The sequence below is a fragment of the Lynx canadensis genome, chromosome B4 (assembly GCF_007474595.2).
Source record: "Lynx canadensis isolate LIC74 chromosome B4, mLynCan4.pri.v2, whole genome shotgun sequence".
Classification (NCBI taxonomy): Eukaryota; Metazoa; Chordata; class Mammalia; order Carnivora; family Felidae; genus Lynx; species Lynx canadensis.
The window spans coordinates 42,323,547-42,349,456 of NC_044309.1; the positions used below are offsets into that span (position 1 = coordinate 42,323,547).

Below are 25,910 nucleotides of genomic sequence, written 5' to 3' on the forward strand. Positions count from 1 at the left end.
TCTTGGCAGAAGGAAGCAAATACTTCTTTCTGCCTCGCCAGAAAGTACCCAGTCATAACTGCTTTCTTCTCTCTTAACTCCCTGGCCCCTTTTACATTTGCAGGTGCCAAGATAACGTTCAGTTCTCCTTCATGCTGCAGGCGAACAGGTTCATCAGACTGCAGAAACCTTCTCCCCAGTACCAGTCTGATGTAGCACACCTCAGTTGCACCGATTTTTGTCTGAACATCCTTGGTGAGGTAGGACATGACCGCGAGTGATTTCCAGATCTCTGCCCAAGACTCAGCAGGCCACCCCCGCCAAGGTTTGCTTCTCTTTAACAGTGCCTCACCCTCCTTCTTGAACAGAAGTGCCCATGCCCTTCCAAGAACTCCTCCTCCATTTCCTTTTTTGGGGTTTGCCACCGTTCCCCCCTATCCCCTGGTTTCCTATTTTTGGTGTTCAAGCAAAGCAAGAGATGCTGCCTTTAACTTCTGTCCAGCCCCTTACAACTTTTTTTTTTTTTTAATGGCTTCCATTTTCTTTTCTTTTTTTTAACTTTCTTTTTTATTTTTTAAAATTTACATCCAAATTAGTGTTTAGTGAAGCAATGATTTCAGTAGATTCCTTAATGGCCCTTACCCATTTAGCCCATTCCCCCTCCCACAACCCCTCCAGCAACCCTCAGTTTGTTCTCCATAGTTATGAGTCTCTTTTGTTTTGTCCCCCTCCCTGTTTTTATATTATTTTTGTTTCCCTTCCCTTGTGTTCATCTGTTTTGTCTCTTAAAGCCCTCATATGAGTGAAGCCATATGATTTTTGTCTTTCTCTGACTAATTTCACTTAGTGTAATACCCTCCAGTTCCATCCACGTAGTTGCAAATGGCAAGATTTCATTCTTGTTGATTGCTGAGCAGCAATACTCCATTGTGTGTATATATATATATATCCCACATTCTCTTTATCCATTCATCCATCGATGGACATTTGGGCTCTTTCCATACTTTGGCTATTGTTGGTAGTGCTGTTATAAACATGGGGGCCCTTCCAACTTTTTGATGGATAGCTTTTGATATATGACATGACACCCTTCCCAACCTGGTGTCTTACAATACTCCACTGCATGTGGAACCCTCACATTCCTGAGTCGGGTCATTTGTGCCTTTCTCTAGTCATCTCTGTCACTACTCACACCCACTGCAGTCTGGGGGGAGCTAATTTTAAGCATATTTAACGAGTTTCAGTGTCACTGTTAAAGTTTGTCTAAAAGCAACTTCACTGGGGGTTTTCTTAAGGGTAAAGGAACTTTACTGAAGCTAACCCTTCCCCACATGTGGTAGCACCATTCCCTATCTATTCCTCAATAAAGTATGTTCTCTGCTCAAAAAAAAAAATTAAGGTGAGATAAATGATTTTCTAGAAAATAGAAATTAAATTGATCAAGCCTAAAAATCGTAGGGGGAAAATAAAAGGAAAATGTAGTCCAAATAAACAGTCTTAAATAGGCAGCAAGCCCGGAGAACTTTATGGATAAATCTACACCAAACATCTAAGAAACATCTACCTACCTGCTACGGTCTGAATGTTTGTGTCCCCACAAAATGTATAGGTTGAAATACATATGGTATTAGAAGATGAGACCTTTGGGAAGTGCTTGGGTATTGAGAATGGAGTCCTTTTGCATGAGATGAATGCTTTATAAAAGAGGCTCTCGAGAGACTTCACATGTCTTCCACCACGTGAAGACAGTGATAAGGTGCAGGCTATGACTAGGAGGAGGGCTCTCACCAAAATGTGATCATGCTGGTGCCTTACCTTGGACTGCCCATTCTCCAGAACAGTGGGAAATAAACCTCCACCGTTTATAAGCTACCCAGTCTCTGGCATTTTAGTAGAGCTGCCCAAACAGACTTAAACACTACAGTACAGGTAACCTTACCCAAAGCTATGAACTACATTATTCAGATTCCCTTCCGACTTGTCTTCACGAAAATTTTTCACCACCAATTAGATGAAACAGTGTGAGACTTGGAAGTAAACATAAAGCAGGAGAGATTTTCCTGCGGCTGTTTCTGCCGATAATCAAGGTCATAAATGATGCGTTTCCAGATGTGATTGGTAGGGGTAGATTGAGGATGCCAATGTGTGGCCTCTTGTGGGTGGAGAGACAATTGTGGTGACAGTGGCATGGCAGCAAGAGCTTCTGGAATCTGGGACCACTGCTACTTCAAAGTGATCCTGAATTCAAAGGTATCAGTCAAGAACTCCCAACTTTCATTAATCTAGACTTTCATTAATTATTTTTCTATTTGGACTTTGGGTCCACAAAAATGTTTTAATCATAATTGGAGATTCATAATACACTACCTTCTTGATATTCTTGCTTTATTTTGCTGTGGTTTTTTGCATGTTTTTTTCTTAATTTTTTTAAGTTTATTTATTTATTTTGAGAGAGAGAGAGAGAGAGAGAGCAGGGGAGGGGCAGAGAGAGGGCGAGAGAATCCCAAGCAGTCTTTGCACTGTCAGCACAGAGCCCAATGTGAGGCTTGAACTCACGAACCATGAGATCGTGGCCTGAGCAGAAACCAAGAGTTGGACACTTACCCAACCCAGCCACCCAGGTGCCCCTGCTTGATGTTTATTATATAAACACCACTGCCCAATACAAAACCTGGAACTCTATCACGTGCCTAAGTGTTCCTCCCAATCCCGGCCTACCATCCAATTGTAACCATTACATTGAGAATTATGTTTATCTAACCCTTGTTTTGTTTTCACTTTTACCGGGTACGTGCCTAAATAACGTAAGCATACAATGCAGAAGGTTTCCCTAGTTAAAGTTATCCCCATAGCATAACTCTTCATTCCAGTACCCACATTTCATAGACTGAGATCTCACTCCACACAGCATTTGTTAGGTGATGTTTCATAGGAAAAATGTAGATTTATTTATTTTCCGATATGGTTGTAACAGTATAAGCTCACCATTTACCTACATCTCTTCCAACTCTTGGTGTTATGTTTCTTAACGTTAGCCATTAAAATGGATATGAAATAGTATATTATTGTGGTCTGGATTGACAGTTTTCAAATTATTAGTAGAGCCGAGCATCTCTATAAAAACACATTTATTGGATTCTGTATTTCCTCTTCTGTAAAATATGAATTTTTTTATATTTTGTTTTTTTTTTTATTTTCTTAACAATTTATTTATTTTTGAGAGACAGAGCACAAGTGGGGGTGGGGGGGCAGAGAGAGAGGGAGACACAGAATCCAAAGCAGGCTACAGGCTCTGAGCTGTCAGCGCAGGGCTGATGCAGGGCTCGAACTCACGAACTGTGAGATCGTGACCTGAGCCGAAGTCGGACGCTCAACCGACTGAGCCACCCAGGCGCCCCTGTAAAATGTTTAAATATTTTGCCCAAATTCTGTCTTTTCTAATTGATTTGTGACAGTTGTTTATATGTTCTTATGCAGTATTAATACTGTATTAGTGACAAGTATTTAAAATATCTTCAGGGCACCTTACTGGATCAGTTGGCAGAGCATGCAACTCTTGATCTCAGGGTTGTGAGTTCGAGCTCCCATTGGGTGTGGAGATTACTTAAAAAAATTAAATCTTTAAGGAAATAAAATAAAATATCTTCTTGCAGTTCAACTTTAAAAATTTTTCTTTATAGTGTTTTGATGAACATGAGTTTCATATTTTGATTGTAGAAGAATTTTTAATTATTTTGCTTCTTGGAATACACATTTTGTATCTTTATAAGGAAATTCCACTCTGGCAGCCAGACTCCAAGATTTTCCTCAATGATTCTCACCTTCTGGTGTTCATACCTTTGCATAGTCCTCTTATTTATTTAAAAAAAAATTTTTAATGTTTATTTATTTTGGAGAGACAGAGAGAGAGAGAGACAGAGCATGAGTAGGGGAGGGACAGAGAGAGGGGGAGACACAGAATCTGAAGCAGGTGCCAGGCTCCAAGCTATCAGCACAGAGCCCGAGGCGGGGCCTGAACTCACAACCCGTGAGATCATGACCTGAGCCAGTTGGACACTCAACCGACTGAGCCACCCACGTGCCCCAGCCCTCTTCTTTATTATATCAGGTTTGGTCTGTGTGACCAATGGAATTATGGTGTTTGGCTTTTGAAGCTAGATCACAAAAGACATTGCTGCTCTCAGTTGCTCTCTTGGATTACTTGCTCCGGTGGAAGCCAGCCAACATATTGTGAGGACACTCAAATAACCCCAAGGAGAGATCCCTGTGGTGAGGCACTGAGGCTTTCTACCAATAGCCAATATGAAATTGCCATGTGAGTGAACTTTCTAGGAACCAAATCCTTCAGCTCTTGCCAGGGATTCCAATGACTGCAGTCCCAGTCACCACCTTGGCCAAAAGGGCTTTTAAGCGGCATTTTGGTGAAAGAAATTCATAATTTTCAAAAGTTACTTCCCTATGAGTCTTCTAACAGACAAAATAGTACAGCCTCTGGCCCAAGGAGTATTTGCAAAAAGAAATATGAAGAAAGGAAAGAATGAAGAACAAATTAAAAAGAAAACGAAGGAAGAGTTCATCTTATCATTAGTGAAAAACAGGAAACTAGAAGAGGGATGATTGAAGGCAGAAGGGTATCTGAATATTTCCACGAACCTCTGTGACAAAGATTATACATAAGCGTAAGAGGAAATTATCATTTTATGATAGGTCTTAACTTCAAAGGTGTCAGTGAATAAAGTTCCACTCAGAGATAAATCTTCTTCATCTCACATATTGAGTTTCTCTTAGTATCACAAAAAACATCATTCCAGCCCCATCCTCTGTTTTCCCAGAAAACTATTGAAGCACATTCCTCTGCAGAAAAATTGGGCTCATTCTGGTGCCATAATCTAAAGAGAAACAAAAAGGCAAAAGTCTTCTTCAATGAATGCATTGCGATTGATTAGAAAGTATGTAGGGTCAGGGTTGAACAATGAGGTTCAGAGTGACAGAACATCCCAATGATTGCTCTCCTCTTCTCATATTGCCCTCCTCAAAAACCTCAAGTGTGGATACATACCTTTACTCTTGTTCCTCTGTCACTCCCCTGGCAACATTTGTATGCAATAGAGTGTCCTTGGACCTTCCCCCCCCACCCCAGATTCTGATCTTCACTTTTCTCATCTATTCAGAGCCCTTATCCCAACCTAAGTTCCTCTCTTAGTGGCCTGTAATAAAGGGGCTGCCTTATCATTTGTGTACGCTTAAAGTTTGTGTACTCTTATCACGTTCCTAAGTTAGTTTCTCTATTCTCATGGATCAACACTAAACAAGTGTCAGGGAGAATGAGTCTGAAAATAAGAAGTTACCCTGCTTCCAAGGACTGCAGTCTGTGGTAGGAGGTGAGGGTGTGGGTAGGACCTTATTTTTGGAATGAAGAAACTGGATTTTATTGCTGGCTTACTTTGATCTTAGAGAAGTAACTTACTCTCCCAGGTATTAGATTCTTCATCTATTAAAAATAGGAATCAAGGGCAACGTGGTGACTCAGTCAGTTGAGCGTTCAACTTTGGCTTAGGTCATGATCTCATGGTTCGTGGGATTGAGCCCACATCGGGCTCTAAGCTGGCAGCACAGAGCCTGCTTGGGATTCGCACACTCTCCTCTCTGTCTCTGACCCTCCCCTGTTTGTTCTTTCTCTCTCTCTCAAAATAAATAAATAAACTTCAAAATTAAAAAAAAATAGGAATCACAATAAGGTCTCCAAATGGATCACAAGATTGTGTGAAAATCAAATGAGACAATGTACAATTAAATGGATTTTTAAGCCACAAATAAATAGTATTATTATATTATTATCCCATCAGAACTGAACATAGTTCTTCCCTGGATATTTTAAATCGTATTAACTGGAGAAAAATTTGATTGAAGTGTCTCCATGTGTTTAGAGGCAGTAAAATGTAATGGCTGAGAGCGTCACCATCGTTGGAGTTAGGTCGACATGAAGTTGAGACCTGGTTTTTCATCTTACTAGTTTATTGACATTGAGCAAGTTATTCAATTTTTTAACCCATAAGATGAGTTCTAAAAAATAAGCTTTCATGAAGTTTAAGTGATGTAATACATGTACTTAGTAAGAGCTTACTGTTAGAATCTGTTATCACTGTTACAATTGTAAATATGAGCACTAGTGATCGCTACCAACAGAATTCCCCTAACTTTTCTACCTAAACAAGGCCCTATGGGTCATTCATCTGATTCGGCACTCACCTGACATTTTCCTTGTAAGGTGTCTGATCAATCCATTGCCAATTGTCATTCCCTTGTGTATCTGAGAGTCCCAGAAAATAAGACAATGATTCATTCAGTTGCTGGACAAGGAAATTCTGCATGAAGAAAAGAAGGAGTCACAGACTGCAATTTCCTATAACTCTAAAGCGAAAAGAAAATGTGAGGCATGATGAACAGTCACATGACAGCACGTTGGCCAAGAAAACAAGCCAAAACACCAACAAGATCACAGGAGGGGACGACTCCTAACCCACCCATCTCGGGCAGAATTTATTCTTTTTTTTTTTTTAACCAAGAGACGGAATTCCTTTAAAATTACATGTCAGTTTTTGTACTTTTAGTCATTGTTTAATTTTGTAAGTTCAGAGGTGTTTCATCTCATTTCTGATTGTTTACCAGTGAAATCGCATTTGGGTTATCAAATTTTACATTTCCCTATTCTCCTAAGAAGTACTTCTCTAGGAAGCGGGAAACTATCTGTAAAAGTTAAACATAAAGGAGTGCTGACTGGGTTTTAACAGTCGTGCTTTTAACAGAGAGAGTGCATGCGAGTGGAAGAGGGGCAAAAAGAGGAAGAGCGAGAATCCCCAGCAGGTTTCTCTTGGGATTAGCTCTCTCTCTCTCTCTCTGCCCCTCACCTGCTGGCTCTGACTCTCTCCCTCTCAAAATAAACAAATAAACTTTAAAAAATAATAAAAGGGGCGCCTGGGTGGCTCAGTCGGTTAAGCGTCCGACTTCAGCTGAGGTCATGATCTCGCGGTCTGTGAGTTCAAGCCCCGCGTCGGGCTCTGGGCTGACGGCTCAGAGCCTGGAGCCAGCTTCCGATTCTCTGTCTCCCTCTCTCTCTGCCCCTCCCCCGTTCATGCTCTGTCTCTGTCTCAAAAATAAATAAAACGTTAAAAAATTTTTTTTTAAATAAAAAATAATAAAATAAAATGGCATCCTTTTGCAAAGAGCTAGGATTGTTAACTAACTGTTATAAAATAGGCTGGCACTCGTTGCCCAAGACTGGTTTTCCTTGGATTTTTGCTAAAACAACCTTAGAAGTTTCCTCCATTGAAAACAACTCACGATTGCAAATGCCACTATCTCGCAGATATTCGAACTTTTCGTTTCAGCTTAGCCATATATTGTATGAATGTATTAATCTTAGCAGGAGAATGTTTTCCATGCCTCTATTCCAGTGAATAGACCAAGTACCAGATAAAAGGAGTAATTTTTAAAATATTAATTCTAAAGACTTCTAAAAAGACAAAAAAAAAAAAACCCATAATGGCTTAAATCACTTATCCAGAAGATATACATATTGTACTTTAATTCCATATCACTTTATTATTGAAAGCAAACACCTCTTACTTGAACTTACTTTATCACAACATCCAATGCATGCAAGTCGTGCTCTGTCAAAATTAGTATCTAATGAAGACATGGTTTCGTTTACTGAGAGCCAAACTGAATATGATGCTTTCAAATGAACTCAATACATTTATTTATTTATTTATTTATTTATTTACTGTTTATTTATTTTTGAGAGAGAGACAGAACATGAGCGGGGGAGGGGCAGAGAGAGAGGGAAACAGAATCCGAGGCAGGCTCCCGGCTCCAAGCTGTCAGCACAGAGCCCAATGCGGGGCTCAAACTCATGAATCGTGAGATCATGACCTGAGCTCTTCTTGGCCACTTAACTGACTGAGTCACCCAGGCACCCCTGAACTCAATACTTTTCGAAGCGTAATTTATGTGTTCCTGAAGTTTCTACATAGTATAATAGCAATTTGAGATGAATAATACCTTTTTCAGAGAGTGAGGAAGGAACAAAGAGAAAATAAGAAAAAGAAAGCAATTTGAATGCAATTTCTCTTTTCTTTAAGGGCTCTGAATTTTGCTATACATACAAAGAAATATTCCTTTGTTTTGTGTGCAAAAATATGCTATGGAACTCTACAGAAAACAGGGTGCTTTATAATAGATTCTGAAAAATAGTCAAATAAATTTGGCAATATTTTCTCCTGAGCTTTATTAAATACTGAGAATGCTGCTTGCAATATTCTATGTGGACATTTACTTTTGTTTCACTATAATATAAATTAACATTGTCAAAACAGACATTCCTCAAATATAGAGGATGCTTTTGAGGTGTTTATATCTACCAGCCAATGCCTTACAATTAACATGCATGCATATTTAAAGTAAAAGTTAGATTGAGTCTTACTACATTGAAATTTTTCATTTTGTCAGCTGAGAACTATATATATGTCTGGTAGAAAAGCAAGCGAAATTCTGAACATTAAGGTGAGCTTTATAAACATTTTTTACAAAATTTTCCTGGAACATATAATACTTATTACTTATTATGTTACATTTAGCATGTTTCTATTTATCAATCAGATCTGATAATTTGCTATGTTTTTGTTTTAGAGATGATTCGCCCTTAAAAATATTGACCTTCCAGATGATTGCCATTTCACCAAACAAATCAAAATGCTTGTTGATTGTATGATTAAATGTTGACACTCCTTTGAGAATCTGAGTATGGGGAAAAACAGAATTTTGAAACAGAAATTGTTAACTATTTGCTTGGGAAAGTCCTAATACAGAGAATTATGTGGAACCAGATTTCATTACACATGTTCCATTCATTCATTCATTCATTCAGCAGAAAGAAAATGGAAGGACCATACGGATTTCATCATTCTATTGTGAATGCTGAAAATAAAGAAAGATTGATAGTTTTCTATGTAAAATAAATAAATATTTACTTTTACAAAATGAAAAATGTCTTTTGAAAAATGTACCTGCTCCACTGACATTAGCAAGATGGTGGAATAGGAAACCCCAGGTCTTCATTCCCCCAGGTAGACACCAAAGTCAACAATATACAGACCAACTTGCCTTTATGAGAACTCAAGAAACCAGTCAAGACATTGCAGGGCCCAAGGCAAGTGCGAAGCCAAGCGGGGCTGCATCAAAGTGGGTATGAAAGTTTGTTGAATTTACCCACCACTTCATGGGCAGACTACAAAGCCATCAGGAGAAAACGGCCAGCCCGCAGCTTCTCTCATGGGAAGGAAATACGCCCAATGCTCTGGCTTTTCAAGGGGGTGCTGGAGGGACTAGTTTTTGCCTTGCTTGAGTGGGAGTACTGGGACTCACTTCCTGCCTTGGCTCCCACCGCTATGTGTGTTGCAACTAGTCCCTGCCACAACATAGGCAAATGCAGCTGGCCCTCACAGCAAAGTCTGTGCATACAACCAGCTCCAGTCACTACCGCTGCTCGCCCTAATCCCCACTGGACTTGAAACTACCACTGAGACACCATGAGTCCTTGTACCCTCTGTGGACCTCCCACAGTGCTCTCTAAGGACCACAGAGCTGTCTGCTGTGTAGCCTAGTGATCTGGGCCAAAGAAACTTCCTTACCCCCAGACCCTGTGCTTTCCCAAGCCCCCATCCTTGATGCCCTGCCCGCTAGACCTAGGTCACATCACACTCCAGTGTGTCTCTACCCAGAGGTGAAAGTCTTCCCTTAGTTAAATCAACCCATAAAGTCTGGATAAGAGATTTTTGCTTATTTAAATGTGCAGACACCTAGGCAAAGTACAGGAATCACAAATGTGTGGAAAAAGTTTCCACCAAAGGGATAGAGTAAGCCTCTAGTATAGTTCCAGGGAAGTGGAGATCAGGAATTACCTAACAAAGAATTCAAAATAATTGCTCTTAATATGCTCAGAAAGCCCTAAAAGAAAAGAGAAATTGCATTCAAATTGCTTTCTTTCTCTTATTTTCTTTATTTTCCTTCCTCACCCTCTAAAAAAGATATTACTCATCTAAAATTGCTATTACACCACTTAGAAACTTTAGGAACACATCTACACTAAAAAAAAGAAAGATCACTAAAAAAAGACAAAAACAAAACAACAACAACCTAACTTTACACCTCAAACACTTAGAAAAAGAGAAAAAAAAAACTAAGCTCGTTTGAGCTTAGAAGGAGGGAAATGATGAAGATCAAAGCAGAAATAAATGAAATAGAGACCATAAAAGACAAATGAAATCAAGAGCTGGGTTTTTTTTTTTTTAAAGATAAAATGGACAAACCTTTGGATAGACTAAAAAAAGTGAGAGGATTCAAATAAATAAAATCAAGAATGAAAGAGGGGACATTACAATTGATACCACAGAAATACAAAGGATCATGAGAATACTATGAATGATTGTATGCCAAAAATTAGATTCTCTAGAATAAACAAAAAGATTCCTAAAAATATATAACCTACAAAGACTGAATCATGAAAAAATAGAAATCTTAAAATACCAATAATGAGTAAGGAGACTGAAAAATAATTAAAAACCTCAGAACACAGAAAAGCCCAGGAGCAGATAGTTTTACTGGTGAATTTTAACAGACCTTGACAGAAGAATGAATACCAATCCTTCTTGAACCCTTTCCAAAAAACTGAAGAGAAGGAAATATTCCAAAATTCATTTTATGAGGTCAGCATTATCCTGATACAAAGCCAGACAAGGATTCCACAAGAAAAGAAAATAACAGGCCAATGTCCCTAATGAGTATAGATACAAAAATTCTCAACAAAATACTAGCAAACCAAATACAACAGCACTTTAAAAGGATGGGCACCTGGGTGGCTCAGTCAGTTCAGTGTCTGACTCTTGATTTCAGCTCAGGTCATGATCCTAGGATCATGAGCTCAAGCTTTGTGTCAGGCTCCACACTGACCATGGAGCCTGCTTAAGATTCTCTCTCTCTCTCTCTCTCTCTCTCTCTCTCTCTCTCCCTCTCTCTCTCTCTCTCCCTCTGCCCCCTCCCCCACTCACTGTAAATAAATAAATACATAAGTATATAAATACATATACATAAATACATACATACATACATACATACATAAAAGGATTAGACACCATGATTGAGTGGGCTCTATCTCTGTGATGCAAGGATGGTTCAACATATGCAAATGAATAAATGTGACACACCATGTTAATAGAATGAAAGATAAAAATTATGTGATCATCTCACTAGATGCCAAAAATCATTTGACAAAATTCAACATCCTGCCATAAAACAAATAAACAAAAACAAAAAACAAACAAACAAAACTCATAACAAATTGGGTATAGAAAGAATGTTCCTCAATATATTAAAGGCCATATATACAACAAGCCCACAACTAACATCATAGTCAGTGGTGGAAGGTTGAGACTTTTTATCTAAGATCAGGAAGAAAACAAGGATGCCCACTCTCACCCCTTCTATTCAACATAGTGCTGGGAGTCCTAGCCAGAGTTAATTATGAAGAAGAAAGAAAGAAAGAAAGAAAGAAAGAAAGAAAGAAAGAAAGAAAGAAAGAGAGAGAGAAAGGAAGAAAAGAAGAAAGGAAGAAGAAAGAAAAGAAAAGAAAAGAAAAGAAAAGAGAGAGAGAAAGAAGAAAGGAAGAAAGGAAGGAAGGGAGGGAGGGAGGGAGGAAGAAAGGAAAGGGAAATAAAAGACATCCAAATTATAAAGGAAGAAGTGAAATTCTGTTTGCGGATGCTATAATCTTATATATAGAAAATCTTACAATTCCAAGAAATTATTAGAATTAATAAACAAATTCAGTAAGTTGTAGAATACAAAAATCAGTTGTGTTTTTAACAATGAACTACCTGGAAAGGAAATTAAAAAGCAATCCCATTACAATAGCATAATAAATACTATACATAATACTAATAATAAAATACTTAAGAATAAATTTATCCAAGGAGATTAAAAATCTGTACACTGAAAAGAATAATACATTAATGAAAGAAATTGGGAAAGACACAAATAAATGGAAACATATCCCATGTTCATGGATTGGAAGACCTAATGTTGTTAATATGCCCAGATTACCCAAAGCCATCTGTAGATTTAATGTAATTAATCTCTACTTATTAAATACCTATAGCATTTTTCACAGAAACAGAAAAAACAATCCTAAAATTGATATAGAACCATAAAACACCCCAAATACTTTAAAGAAATCTTGAGAAAGAATAAAGGTGGAATCATCACACATCCTAATTTTGAACTATATTACAAATCTATAGTAATCACAACATTATCGTATTGGCATAAAAACAGGAACATAGACCAGTGGAACAGAATAGAGAGTCCAAAAATAAACCTATGCACATACAATAAACTAATATATGACAAGGGAGCCAAAAATACTCAAAAGATAGTCTCTTCAATAAATGGTATTGGAAAAACTGGACAATCACTTGCAAAAGAGTAAAATTGGACCATTATGTTATTCCACTTACAAAAATCAACTCAAAATGGACTGAAAACATATGCAAGACCTGAAACAAACTTCTAGAAAAAGAAACGTAGAGGAAAACCTCCTTGACATTGGTCTTGACGATGAATTTTTGGATATGACACCAGAAGCATAGACAAAATTGAAGTGGGACTACATCAAATTTAGAAGTTCTGCACAGTAAAAAAACAAAACAAAACAAAACCAAAAAAACAATCAACAAAATGAAAAGGCAACCTATGGAATGGGAAAAAAATTTTGGCAAACCAGCTACAGATAAGGTTAATATCCAAACTATATAAAGAACTTACACAACTCAACAACAAAATTAAATTAAATAATTTAAATCCAATTAAAAATGGGCAAAGGGCCTGAATAGACATTTTTTTCTTTTCTAATTTTTTTCTTAATGTTCACTTATTTTTGAGAGAGAGAGAGACAGGCAGACAGAGCATGAGCAGGGGAGGGCAGAGAGACACAGAATCTGAAGCAGGCTCCAGGCTCTGAGCCGTTTGCACAGAGCCTGATGCGGGTCTCAAACTCACAAACCATGAGATCATGACCTGAGCCAAGTCGGATGCTTAACCGACTGAGCCACCCCAGCACCCCAAATAGATATTTTTTCAAAGAAGACATACAACTGGCCACTAGGTATGGAAAGATGTTCAATATCACTAATTGTTAAGAAAATGTAAATCAAAACCACAAGGAGATATCACCTTATAGCTGTTAGGATGACTAATCTCAAAAGATACGAAAGAAAATAAATGTTAATATCGAAAGATAATAAATGCCATCAAGAATGTGGAAAAAAGGGCATCTATGTGCCCTGTTGATGAGAATGTAAACTGGCACAGCCAATAGGGAAAGCAATACGGAAGTTCCTCAAAAGATTGAAAATAAAACTTCCATATGATCCAGCAATCCCTCTTCTGGGGATTTCCAGAGGAAATGAAACCACTATTTTCAAGACATAGCTGCAACCCCATCTTTATTGCGGCGTTAATTACCAAACTCGGACATGAAAACAACCTAAGAGTCTATAAATGGATGAATGAATAAAGAAAGTGTGGGGAATATACAGTGTAACATGACTCAGCCATAAAAATGAAGGAGATACTGCCCTTTGTGACAACATGGATGGATGTTAAGGGCACTAAGCTAAGCGAAATAAGTGAGGGAGACACAAGTACAGTATGATCTTACTCACGCGTGAATTCTAAAAAAAGCCAAACGTACAGAATGAATAAATCACAGGGATAAAAGGCTCAGCATAAGGAATATAGTCACAGGTATTGCAACACTATTGTCAGGTGAAAGACGGTGGCTACCCTCGTGCCGACATAGCATGACATATAAACTTGGCAAATCACTATGTTTGTTGACACCTGAAACCAATGTGACAGTGTGCGTCAACTGTACTCAAAGAAAAAGTAAATTAATTAAATTACATTTATTTCATTTCAATTAAAAAGCCACGTATAGAAATAGACTATAACAGTCTATGGCCATACTACCCTGAACGCGCCCGATCTCGTCTGATCTCAGAGGCTAAGCAGGGTCGGGCCTGGTTAGTACTTGGATGGGAGAAATAGACTATAACAGTGGTTCAGGTGCTGGAGTGCGGGGGAAATGGGAAGATGGTAATCATAAAGTTCCAGCTTCTAGTTACAAGATGAATCCAAGTTCTGGAACTGTAATGTTCAGCACGGTGACTATAGTTAACAATGCTGTGCAAAGCTGAGAAGAGAATAGGACTTAAATATTCCAACCGCAAAAATAAATGGTAATTACGTAAATTGATGGATGTGTTAACTAACCTTTTGAGGGAATCATTGTGCAACACATACATACATCGTCCTCACATTGCACACCTTAAACTCATATAATTTTATATGACAATTATATCTCTTTAAAGCTGGAAAACCGCCGTTGGAACTAATACACAAATTCAGGAAAGTTGGAGGATGCAGACTATACATACAAAAACCAGTTGCGTGTCTGTGCGATAACAATAAGCAATATAAAAAGCAAATTAAGAAAGCCACCTCACTTACGGTAGCATCGAAAGAACAAAATACTCAGGAATAAACTTAGCAAAGAAAGTGGAAATCTTATAATTTGAAAATTACACAACATTTTTAAAGAAATCAAAGGAGACACAATTTTTTTTTTAATTCCAAGTTTTTATTTAAATTCTGATTAGTTGAGGGGCGCCTGGGTGGCGCAGTCGGTTGGGCGTCCGACTTCAGCCGGGTCACGATCTCGCGGTCCGTGAGTTCGAGCCCCGCGTCAGGCTCTGGGCTGATGGCTCAGAGCCTGGAGCCTGTTTCCGATTCTGTGTCTCCCTCTCTCTGCCCCTCCCCCGTTCATGCTCTGTCTCTCTCTATCCCAAAAATAAATAAACTTTGAAAAAAAAATTAAATTCTGATTAGTTGATACATATGGTAAAACTGGTTTCAGGTGTAGAATTTAGTGATTCATCACTGACATACAACACTCAGTACTCATCACAAGCTCCCTCCCTAATACCCACCACCCGTTTAACCTATTTTCCGCCCTCCTCCCTCCATCAACCCTCAGTTTGTTCTCTAGAGTTAAAAGTCTCCAATGGTTTGCTTCCCTCTCTCCTTTTCTTTCCCTTCCCCAATGTTCATTTATTTTGCTTTTCTTAAAGTCCCATATGCGTGAAATTTGTCTTTCTCTGACGGACTTATTTCACTTAGCATTATAATACTCTAGCCCCATCCATGTTGTTGAAAATGGCAAGATTTCATTCTCTTTTATGCCTGAATAATATTCCATGGTGTATGTATATGTATGTATGTATGTATGTATGTATTGAGATACACACACACACACACACACACATACATATCTATACCACATCTTCTTTATCCATTCATCTATCTATGGACATTTGGGCTGTTTCTATATCTTGGTTATTTTAAATAATGCTGCAGTAAACATAGGGGTGCCTATATCCTTTCAAATGAGCATTTTCATATTCTTCACGTAAATATCCAATAGTGCAATTGCTGGATCATATGGTGATTCTATTTTTAATTTTTGAGGAACCTCCATACTGTTTTCCCCAGAGGCTGCATCAGTTTGCATTACCACCAACAGTGCACGAGGGTACATGACAGAGTCTTACTATTGCTAACCATTAGAGAAGTGAAAATCAAAACCATAATGGAATATATAACCTCACACCCATTAGGACGGCCGCTATCAAAATAAAAAAGAGAAGAGGGGCACCTGGGTGGCTCAGTCAGTTAGGCAGCCAACTTCAGCTCAGCTCATGATCTCATGGTTGGTGAGTTCGAGCCCCCCATTGGGCTCTGTGCTGACAGCTCAAAACCCGGAGCCTGCTTTGGATTCTGTGTCTCCTTCTTGCTCTCTCTCTCTGCCACTTCCCGACTTGTGCTCTGTCTATGTCTCTGTCTCTCAAAAATAAATCAACATTTAAAAAAATTATTTTTAATAAAAAAGAGAAGAAAATAGCAGGTGCTATCAAGAATGTGGAGAAATTGGGATCCTTGTGCATTCTTTGTGGGAGTGTAAAATAGTACAGACACAATGTAAAACAGTGCAGTTTCTTCAAATAAGTTAAAATTAGAATTACTATATGATCCAGAAATCCAACTTCTGGGTATATATCCAAAGCTACTGAAAGCAAGACTCATGGAAACATTTGCACACCCATGTTCACTGCAGCATTAGTCACAATAGCCAAGAGGTAAAAGCAGCCCAGATGTCCATCAACACTTGAATGGATAAATGATACGTGGTATATGCACAATGGAATATTAGTCAGCCTTAAAAACGAAGAGAGTTCTGTTACTGCTACATCATGAATGAACTTTGAGGACATTATGTTACATGAAATAAGGCCGTCACAAAAAACCAAACACTGTGTGGTTCAACTTATACGAGGTGTCCAAAGGAGTCAAACTCATTGAAGTTCGATAGAAGGGGGGTTACCGGGGACTGGAGGTGGGGGGCAATGGAAGTTGTGGTTAAAAGGGTATAGAGTTTCACTTTTGCACGATGAAAAAGTTGTAGAGATAGATCTTTTCGCAACAATATGAATATGGGTAACACTACTGAACTCTACATTTAAAACCAGTTCAGATGGTAACATCCGTATTTTCTTCCACAATTAAAAACAATTTAATGAAAAATAAACACAAGTACCTGCTCTGCTTCTGTGTTGATCACCACCAAGTGAGCACCCATTGCAACACAGTTCTGTTCACTCTTTGACCAAAAATTCTGTTTAGTAGAAATGAAGTAGCAGCTGGAACCAAATGACTTCCAAGCACATGGGCAACATGCCCAGACATTCCCTGTGTTGCATGAAAGAGAAGAATGAGCGCGAGACGGCATGAATAAGATTAAAGAGGTATGTTTCATACACATAAAATTCCAAGAATCTGCATTTCTTTTCTAGAGATGGGTTTCTTATTTCACGTATTTACTGTTTCCCTGAATTATATAGCTTGGAGCCATAGATCTGCTTTTAAATAAACATTGTTTAGCATTAAGCCCACAATATTTAAGACCTAAAATTTACCTGCATAATTGCTCTGGATTTCTTGCCAAAAAAAAAAAAAAAAGCTATTATCATTGTTTTTCCCTGTCCTTCAAATCCTTTATACATTAGAAACATCAAGGTCTCTCAGGATTTCAAATGACCTGCGCAGGTGAATAATTTGAGCAGATAAGTATACATACATATATAAGATACATATATATGTGTGTATATATATACATATATATAAATAAATAACAAGTCATTTAGATTTGTTGAGGTTTGAGTGTTTTGAAAGCTATTTTAATATATCTGGTCTTCTCGGGCTTAATTTTTTGATCCACATTGCTAAGATTCATCTGTGTTGCATATAGGTCTATTTTATTTATTTTGTATGTTATTACATCATTAAGTGATGACAAACAATGTACAGGCTTTTTTATCTTTTATAATACTATAAGTTGGATGAAATAGGCCACGTCTCTATCATTTAAAATTTTTTTTTCAACGTTTTTTATTTATTTTTGGGACAGAGAGAGACAGAGCATGAACGGGGGAGGGGCAGAGAGAGAGGGAGACACAGAATCGGAAACAGGCTCCGGGCTCCGAGCCATCAGCCCAGAGCCTGACGCGGGGTTCGAACTCACGGACCGCGAGATCGTGACCTGAGCTGAAGTCGGACGCTTAACCGACTGAGCCACCCAGGTGCCCCTATATCATTTTAATATTAGCCACTTGTAGAAATCTATCTCAAGTATGTATTCTGTTCATTAGTTTTTTTTTTAAGTTTATTTATTTATTTTGAGAGACAGAGAGCGAGCAGGGGAGGGACAGAGAGAGAGGGAGAGGGAGATAACCCAAGCAGGCTCCACACTGCCAGCACAGAACTCCACATGGGGCTCGAACCCATACACTGTGGGATCACGACTGAAATCAAGTGTCAGATGCTTAACCAACTGAGCCACCCAGGCGCCCCTGTGTTCTGTTCATTATTAAAGACTGCTTTTCACAGCACTCCTCAAAGCATGTATTAATGTTATTATTTCAATTTTAAAAGTCTGATTTGGCTGACTGTTTTGATGGTCGGTACCGTCTTGGTCAACTAAATTATATACGGCAAACATTTTGCATATGATGAATGTGCTGAATCTCTAGCTCTGGGGTTGACAAGAATATTGATGAATAGAAGCACTTGTCAAAAAGGTACACTAACATTAATAATATTTTGTGTTCCCAATTGCTCTGAGAATAATGGACTGATCAAGTACTTTGACTAAAAAACAGTACCTATTAAGGTACCTATTAAAAAGCAGGTGTAATTAGAAGTCATTTGACAAGAGTTACTAAAACCTTTTCTAGTGTACTACCTTGAAATTGAGAAAGCAAATGACTACTAAGAAATAACAACCTTTTGCAAATTATCCCATTTATTATTCTTTACTCTCAACAACACTGAAGAATAATCTAATCAATTCTCAGTTAACACACCATTAAAATAATTTTTGATAACAGAAAACTGGATGATTTTTGGCAAATAACTTTTAAAAAGTTTAAAAACTGGTGATATTCTAACAAATCACCTTCTATTCCTACTTATTTATATAAGTAAGATTTATTGGTATGTGTCACTAAATTGAAAAATAGGAACAGAACTGATGTTGAATTCTATCTCATTCTAGTAATATTAGGATACAACTGATTGTTTTTTCTAAATTTTTTTAATGTTTATTTATTTATGAGAGAGAGAGAGAGAGAGAGACGGATGGAGGGGCAGAGAGAGGGGGGAACAGAGGATTTAAAGCTGGCTCTGCACTGACAGCAGTGAGCCAGGTGCCAGGCTCGAACTCACAAACTGTTAGATCATGACCTGAGCTAAAGTCAGACATGCAACCAACTAAGCCATCCAGGCACCCGACTGATTGTATTTTTTTTTAAGTCGTTAAAAGATTTTTTTTTGAACTCATTAAGAGATGAGTTGTGGTGCTTCGGGTAAGCTCGAGCCCCGCTCTGGGTGAGCCCATCTCTCTCTCTCTGTCTCTTTCTGCCCTTCATGAGATTCACTCTCTCTCCCTGCCCCTTGCTCAATTGCGCCCTCTCTCTAAAAAAACAAAACAAAACAAAACAAAACAAAACACACAAAGAGAGAGAGAGAGAGAGAGAGAGAGAGAGAGAGAGAGAGATGAGCTGGGGCACCTGGGTGACTCAGTTGGTTAAGTATCTGACTCTTGATTTCAGCTCAGGTCATGATCCCTGGGTTGTGATATCAAGCCCCACCTCGGGGCTCGCTTGCAATTCTCTCTCTCTTCCCCTGCCCCTCTCCCCAGCTCATGCTCTTTCTCCCTCTCTAAGCTAAATTAAAAAAGAGAGAGAGGTGCGTTTCTAATAGTTTTATTTTATTGGTAATAATTTGTCAAAATTTGTAATAAATGTGATGTGTTGAATATTGTATCCTCATAATGTGGATAAGTCAATGATACGTAATGATAAGTCAATCTGGAAGAAATTTTATAACATGTAAAGCCTAATGGCCCTCAGGAAATGAAAATATCAGACATATAGTACATATTTTAGAAAATCAAGGAAGTGTGATGTAAACATTAGTTGAAGAGGGAAAAAGAATAATGTAAAACATCCAACTGTTAAAGAATACATACTTTTTTTTTTTAATGAATGATGGTAGTATTTCAACACCAGCAGAGAGATTTTGAAAGGAGTTGCAAGAGTTTTGTGTTTTAAATGTCAATACTTACAATATTTTATTTTTATTTTTTTTTATGTTTATTTCTTTTTGAGAGAGACAGAGACAGAGTGTGAGCGGGAGAGGGGCAGAGAGAAAGGGAGACAGAATCCGGAGCAGGCTCCAGGCTCTGAGCTGTCAGCACAGAGCCTAACGCGGGGCTCGAACTCCCAAACCACGAGATCATGACTTGAGCCATAGTTGGACGTTCAACCCACTGAGCCACCCAGGCGCCCCAATACTTATATTTTAGAACTTAAACCCTTCATTTCTACAACTTGGTAAAAAAAAAAAAAATTTAATGTCAAAATAAATTGTATAAGAGGGTATGTAGTTTTTCAAAATCCTTGTTGGGACCTGAATTTGAAAACTACAGGTCTAGGTAGAGCTCAGCCCTACTGAAGAAACTTTATCCGGGCATCTGAACATCTCAACACTCTGACTGGGACTCAGGGGGAAACAAATTGGAGAAGACACACTGAGACTATCAATTATTTCTTAACTGTAATTGAAATGAAAATTTTGTGTTTAGACTTTTGCTCTTCCTCTTCATTGTAATAAGAATTTGAAAAGATATTGTTAACATTGGAGCCCTTTTTATTTGCTGATATGGTATTAAGTAAAATAATTTTATCATGTAAGCTTGAATCGTGTAACTTGAATTAGTTGTATTGATGAGCTTATTTGACCATAAATAATACCAGGTTGGGTATTTTTTTTTTAATTTTTTTTTCAACATTTATTTATTTTTGGGACAGAGAGAGACAGAGCATGAACAGGGGAGGGGCAGAGAGAGAGGGAGACACAGAATCGGAAACAGGCTCCAGGCTCTGAGCCATCAGCCCAGAGCCCGACGCGGGGCTCGAACTCCCGGACTGCAAGATCGTGACCTGGCTGAAGTCGGACGCTTAACCGACTGCGCCACCCAGGCGCCACCAGGTTGGGTATTTTTAAGGAGTAAATTTGCAGTCTCTTCTGCAAATGTAGAGTTCATTTCATTAATATCCATCTCTGTCTCATTCATTTCAGAACATTCTGAAGGCAAAGCACCCATGGCTGCTTCCAAGAAGGCATTCTTTAAAACTCCAGTTGTTGGAGTGCCTACCTCCTGATAGAATTGTCTCCCTCCTCAGAAGGGCCAGCTCCACAATTGTTTGACAAAAGAACCCCAAGGTGACAAGAGAACCAGAAGTCAGGGAGAGTAAAGAAAATCCTCCCTAACCACCCCATGTACCATATTGTTGCCAAATAACATAAAAGGGAAAATTCCAACATCTCATAGAAATACAAAGAAACATCTGCCCTCTTTTTATCCCTCATAGGTTTCCGCATAGAAGCAGAGGATTAGATTATTCAGTTCTTGAAGTAGCAAGAGTCTGAAATCTACTTGGATTTTTTTTTTTTCTTGGAAAGAGTAAGGCCATAAAGACTACTACAAACATGTACTTTACCTTTTTTTGACTTTCTTCACTAGATATAGTGTGGGGCAAATTATGATTCTGAATTCAACTGCCCCAGCTCTTCACATAGGAAGTTACCAGGACTATATTTTACAGTGAGGGCAATCTCATCCTGAGCCACGTTCCAGGATTCACACTGACCAGTAATAAAGCTGATGCTTGGCATGCAGATGGCTATTACTGAGAACTTTAGATAAAAAAAGAAGATTTTATCCATTTGATAAGGATGCGGTTAATGTGAAAGGAGAACTGCTATGAATAACTTCCAGTGTTAGCTTGAGCAAAGTACATGGTATGTGTTGGTAGCATTTATTGAGATCAAGCAGTCTGGAGGAAAAATTGTTTGGAGGATGAATCTAAAGCCTGATATGAACATGTAAATTTAGAGATATCTTAAAGCAGAGACTTTATTTTTTCAAAAAAAAAAAAAAATGGAATAAACCAATGTTGAACTTGACCTTGACCTCTCTCTGAGAAAAGAGAAAGTCTGGTTAGGCATTGCAACACCTTACCTCTCATGCTTGTCCCTTCACTGAAGCAGGTTAAACTTGAGTGGTGTGTGTGTAGTTCAGACAGCCTTTGGCCAGTTTTGCCATACGTAAGATGATAAGTCACTGTGAAGGAAGGAGAAGGATTAGTATTCATCATTTGTTTTTATTATAGAGAGTCATGCTCTATATCTCTTGCCAAGCTGGCTTGCTTCCAACCCCCACCAATCTCTTCTCTCTAGGCAAGCTCATAAACACTATGCTGAATTACGACTTGTTTGTATTCATTAATTTTGTTTGTTTATATGCCTGCCCGTTTATTTTTTGGTTCTTTCCGCACTGGAATTTAAGTTCTATATTCTTGGGCAGAGATTTGGTCTGTTTTCCACATCAATCGATCGCAAACACCTGGAACAGTGATGGTCACAGAGTAATCAATAGATATTTTCTGACTCACTGGCTGTCTGTTTCTCCTTAATGTTAATAATCCTGAAGCAAGCTTGCAGGTTATTTTAATATTTTCTAAAATTTCTGACTGTTGGTAGCTACAGATAAACGTATGGGGTAAATAACAACCAAGGGGAACTTTTAAACATTTAGACATTTTAAATGTCTCAGATAAACATTCACTTTTATGCTCAAGGGTGTGTGCCTTAAACATAAGACCTGTTCTCTCTCAGGTTCTGCCATGACTCTTCACTTACTTTTTCTTGCCCTTCTACTACTGAAGCTCAATACAGTCAAGACTTTCTACCTTGGGTCCTGAATATCTGCTTCCTTTAATGAAATAACTATTCTTAAACCTCCTTCTCTTTTGCACTTGACCATGAAAAGTAAAGCAGATTTTAACTTAGGTGATAACCGTGTTTTAACAAAGGCTGTGAGATTGGTTTACATCTCAGAAGGAATTTCAAACATGGCCCATTTGACATAGGTAGTCACTTTCACTCCCTCCCAGACTATTCAATATTATTTTTAATTACGTTATCAATGAAAAGAGGACCAAATTGTAGCTTAAAGAGCAAACAGATCTTTGAAACTTCTCACAAAATGAACTTGAAATATTTACTTGCAAGTAAATTGAACAAGGAAAACAAAACTTCATTCCCTTATGTCTTCAAGATTGCATTTGAAAACTTTTTCGTCTCATACTGGGAAAGACTCCCATATGAAAATCAAAGAGCCTAATCTATATTATGATTATAAAAGTAATTATAGTTGAAGTCTCAAAATAGAGGACTTTTTGCCCAGAGAACAGTGATCACTAGGGAACCCGGTAGTGAATGATATGTCTTAAAGGATGTCTACAACTAACACACATTCATATGTGAGGCCATAGTGGGGATCGTGTTAATAAAACCAGGTAAAGTAGATCCGGAAGCAGAGTCAATTATCAAAAGATGGAAAAAGAGGAGGGAAGGAAGGAGGAGGAGGAGAAATCAAATATGGTATTCCAAGTAAGAGCTAACATATTAATGAAATTTAAAAAAACAAAAACAAAAAACATACCCTAGGAAATCTTTATAGACCATGATAGGAAAAGGAATCAAGGGAAGTGGCACCTGAGTGAAGAACTTACCCACACAGCTCACAATGAAACAAGCACTGAGGAGTGCTATGGAAATCACAGCAACAGACCAGAATCTTACTTGGGACCGCCATACTGCTTTCTCTGTCAGACCAGCAAGACAAAAGCAGTTATCAAGAAGACAGGAAGTGAAAATTTTTAGGAAGCTTAGAGCAATGAAGAAACCAGATGAAGAATCTCAGAGTAATTAAAAACCTAAAACAAGAGAGAGCTTAGAAACTCCCTCAGAATAGGGGTTCCTGGGTGGCTCGGTCGGTTGAGTGTTGGACTCTTGACTTTGGCTCAGGTCATGATTCCAGGGTCATGGGATTGAGCCCTGCATTGGGATTCTCTCTCTCTCTCTCTCTCTCTCTCTCTCTCTCTCTCTCTCCCCCTCTCCCCCTCACTCCCTCTCTCCCTCTTTCCCTCTCCCCCACTCATGCCCTGTCTAAAAAATAAGGGCGGCGGGGGGGGGGGGGGGGGGCGGGGCGGGGAAGACTCTTTCAGAATAAATAAGCAAGTAGTGGCTCTGTAGTCCTAAATGATCTGGGCAAAACTCACCCTCAGCCAACCATAATTCCCATTTCCTTATTCTTTCTTCTTAAATATTATGCTAATCCATTGAGTCTCTGTCTTGCTGAAAACATCACTTTGCCTCCCTCTTCCCATACCACTGTATTAGTATTTGGTTTCTTACTGTTTGAAGTGCTTCTGGCTCTGACGAATTATTCTTTCTTTCAACTTCCCATCACTCTTACTACGGTGGCCCAATCTTGGTCCCATCAGTCTGTGGTCTACCCCTTGTTTCCCAATGACCTTTATCATCTCATCGTATACTTCTGCCTTCCTCTCTGGAACTGAGAAAAGGAATGCTCACCTCTATCTTGAGGTTGCCCTTCTCGTACCATCATCTTCTGTATTCAGAAGATTCGGGAGGCTCTTTTTTACCACTTGCTCTGAAGATGTCACCAGAGCTCTGCTTCAGTCAAAGAGATCAGAGCTCAGAGACAAACTGCTAAACACTCTTATGAGGCTAAGGGACTTCTGGTAAAAACTGTGTCTTGAAGAAGTTGTGGTTTGGATAAGTTTCAAGTTATTTTAAAAATACTGGGAAAAATAAGAGGAAATTGAGAAACATATCCCAAACTGCTCATTGGAACTTTGACATGAATTTCAGATTATGTGTCAATTCCTGACATAAGATTTCTGATTCCTATTCTGGTGTGCAAAATAGAAAATTTCATATGCCCTAAAAGAAATTTATTTGTAGGCCTTAATTTAAGTGCTCCCAAGCCAAATTGGATTTTATGTAAATTTTAATCCATGTATTGAAGAGGGTCTTAGAAGTAAGCAAAAGTCTGACTGACTAGATATGGCTTCAATAATAAGGGTTAATATAGAAATTACATAAAGATCTATAGACATTGCTCAGGAATATGATCGTAAAATGGAAGATTCTGGAATCTATCTGCAAAGCGATGAAACATTCTTATTGCATCAAGACCAATATTGGGCATAGGTTAGTCATCTTTTTTTTTTTTTTTAATTTTTTTTTTTTACATTGATTTATTTTTGAGAAACAGAGTGAGACAAAGCGTGAGCAGGGGAGGGGCAGAGAGAGAAGGAGACACAGAATCCGAAGCAGGCTCCAGGCTCTGAGCAAGCGGTCAGCACAGAGCCTGATGCGGGGCTCGAACCCACAAACTGTGAGATCATGACCTGAGCCGAAGTCGGACGCTCAACCGACTGAGCCACCCAGGCACCCCAAGGTTAGTCATCTTTTCTTATCTCCCTGAGTAGGTAAGGGGGAGCTTGAAGTGGTATAACAGCAAAGACAGCCTTCATTAATTTCTTCTAATTACTCAGGAGCTTGGGGATCCTTCAAAACATACAGTCTCTAGAATGTAGACCTTTCTCTTTATTAATATCACAAATATCTCCACATTCTCAAGTGAGCAGTCTTGAATACAAAAAAAAAAAAATCCTAATATGAATAGGTGCATACTGTACTCAACAAGCTTTTAAAGTGATGGCATAGTTACAGTGAATGATAAAATAGATATTGAGAACAGTAGTAAAAGCCCAGAAAATTCTCCCTGGGGTTGGTTAGAGAGATACAACAAGTCGTGAGAGGGGAAGGAGAAGTGGTTATAAAACATATGCATCTGCCTCCAGTTCCCCTCAGAGATCAAGAAACACAAACCCAAGGTATGAGATGGTCCAAAGAAAATTTGTAAACTTTATATGTAGGAAAATCAGTTTAAAGACCTATTTGCTCATTGCCCATCTCCAGTATGTGCTCCCTAAGTCACTTTCTGCTGTTGACCACTGGCAGCCCTGTGTTCCATTTTCTTTTGTTCTTTTCATTCCTTATACATTTCTAGATTACAGTAGCAAGACTGTGAATAGAGCGCTGAGATGATATGAGCAAAGGCAAACAGGATCAAAATAAAAAACAAAATAAAAAATTAATAGGGAGAATGGGAGATTAGATCAAAAGGAGACTTGTGGTAGGTTCAGGTCAGATGTACACACAAATATGGGATATTTGAGTCTAATAAGGGAGTCGTGCAAACA

General features: G+C 38.5%; 1 protein-coding gene across 2 annotated transcripts; it reads right to left on the reverse strand.

Annotated features, from left to right (window-relative positions):
- Nucleotides 1-4,011: 4,011 nt before the first annotated feature.
- On the reverse strand, nucleotides 4,012-24,881 carry LOC115518898 (C-type lectin domain family 6 member A-like). Of its 2 annotated transcripts, XM_030322483.1 has the most exons (6): nucleotides 24,211-24,881; nucleotides 23,346-23,438; nucleotides 21,791-21,892; nucleotides 16,745-16,896; nucleotides 6,229-6,344; nucleotides 4,012-4,868 (listed from the first exon to the last, which is right to left on the reverse strand). In XM_030322483.1, the coding sequence occupies exons 1-6, from the start codon at nucleotides 24,242-24,244 to the stop codon at nucleotides 4,724-4,726; spliced, it is 642 nt and encodes a 213-aa protein (XP_030178343.1). In that variant the 5' UTR covers nucleotides 24,245-24,881; the 3' UTR covers nucleotides 4,012-4,723. The 2 variants fall into 2 exon arrangements, with proteins under 2 accessions (XP_030178343.1, XP_030178344.1); XM_030322484.1 differs by lacking the exon at nucleotides 23,346-23,438.
- Nucleotides 24,882-25,910: the final 1,029 nt, after the last annotated feature.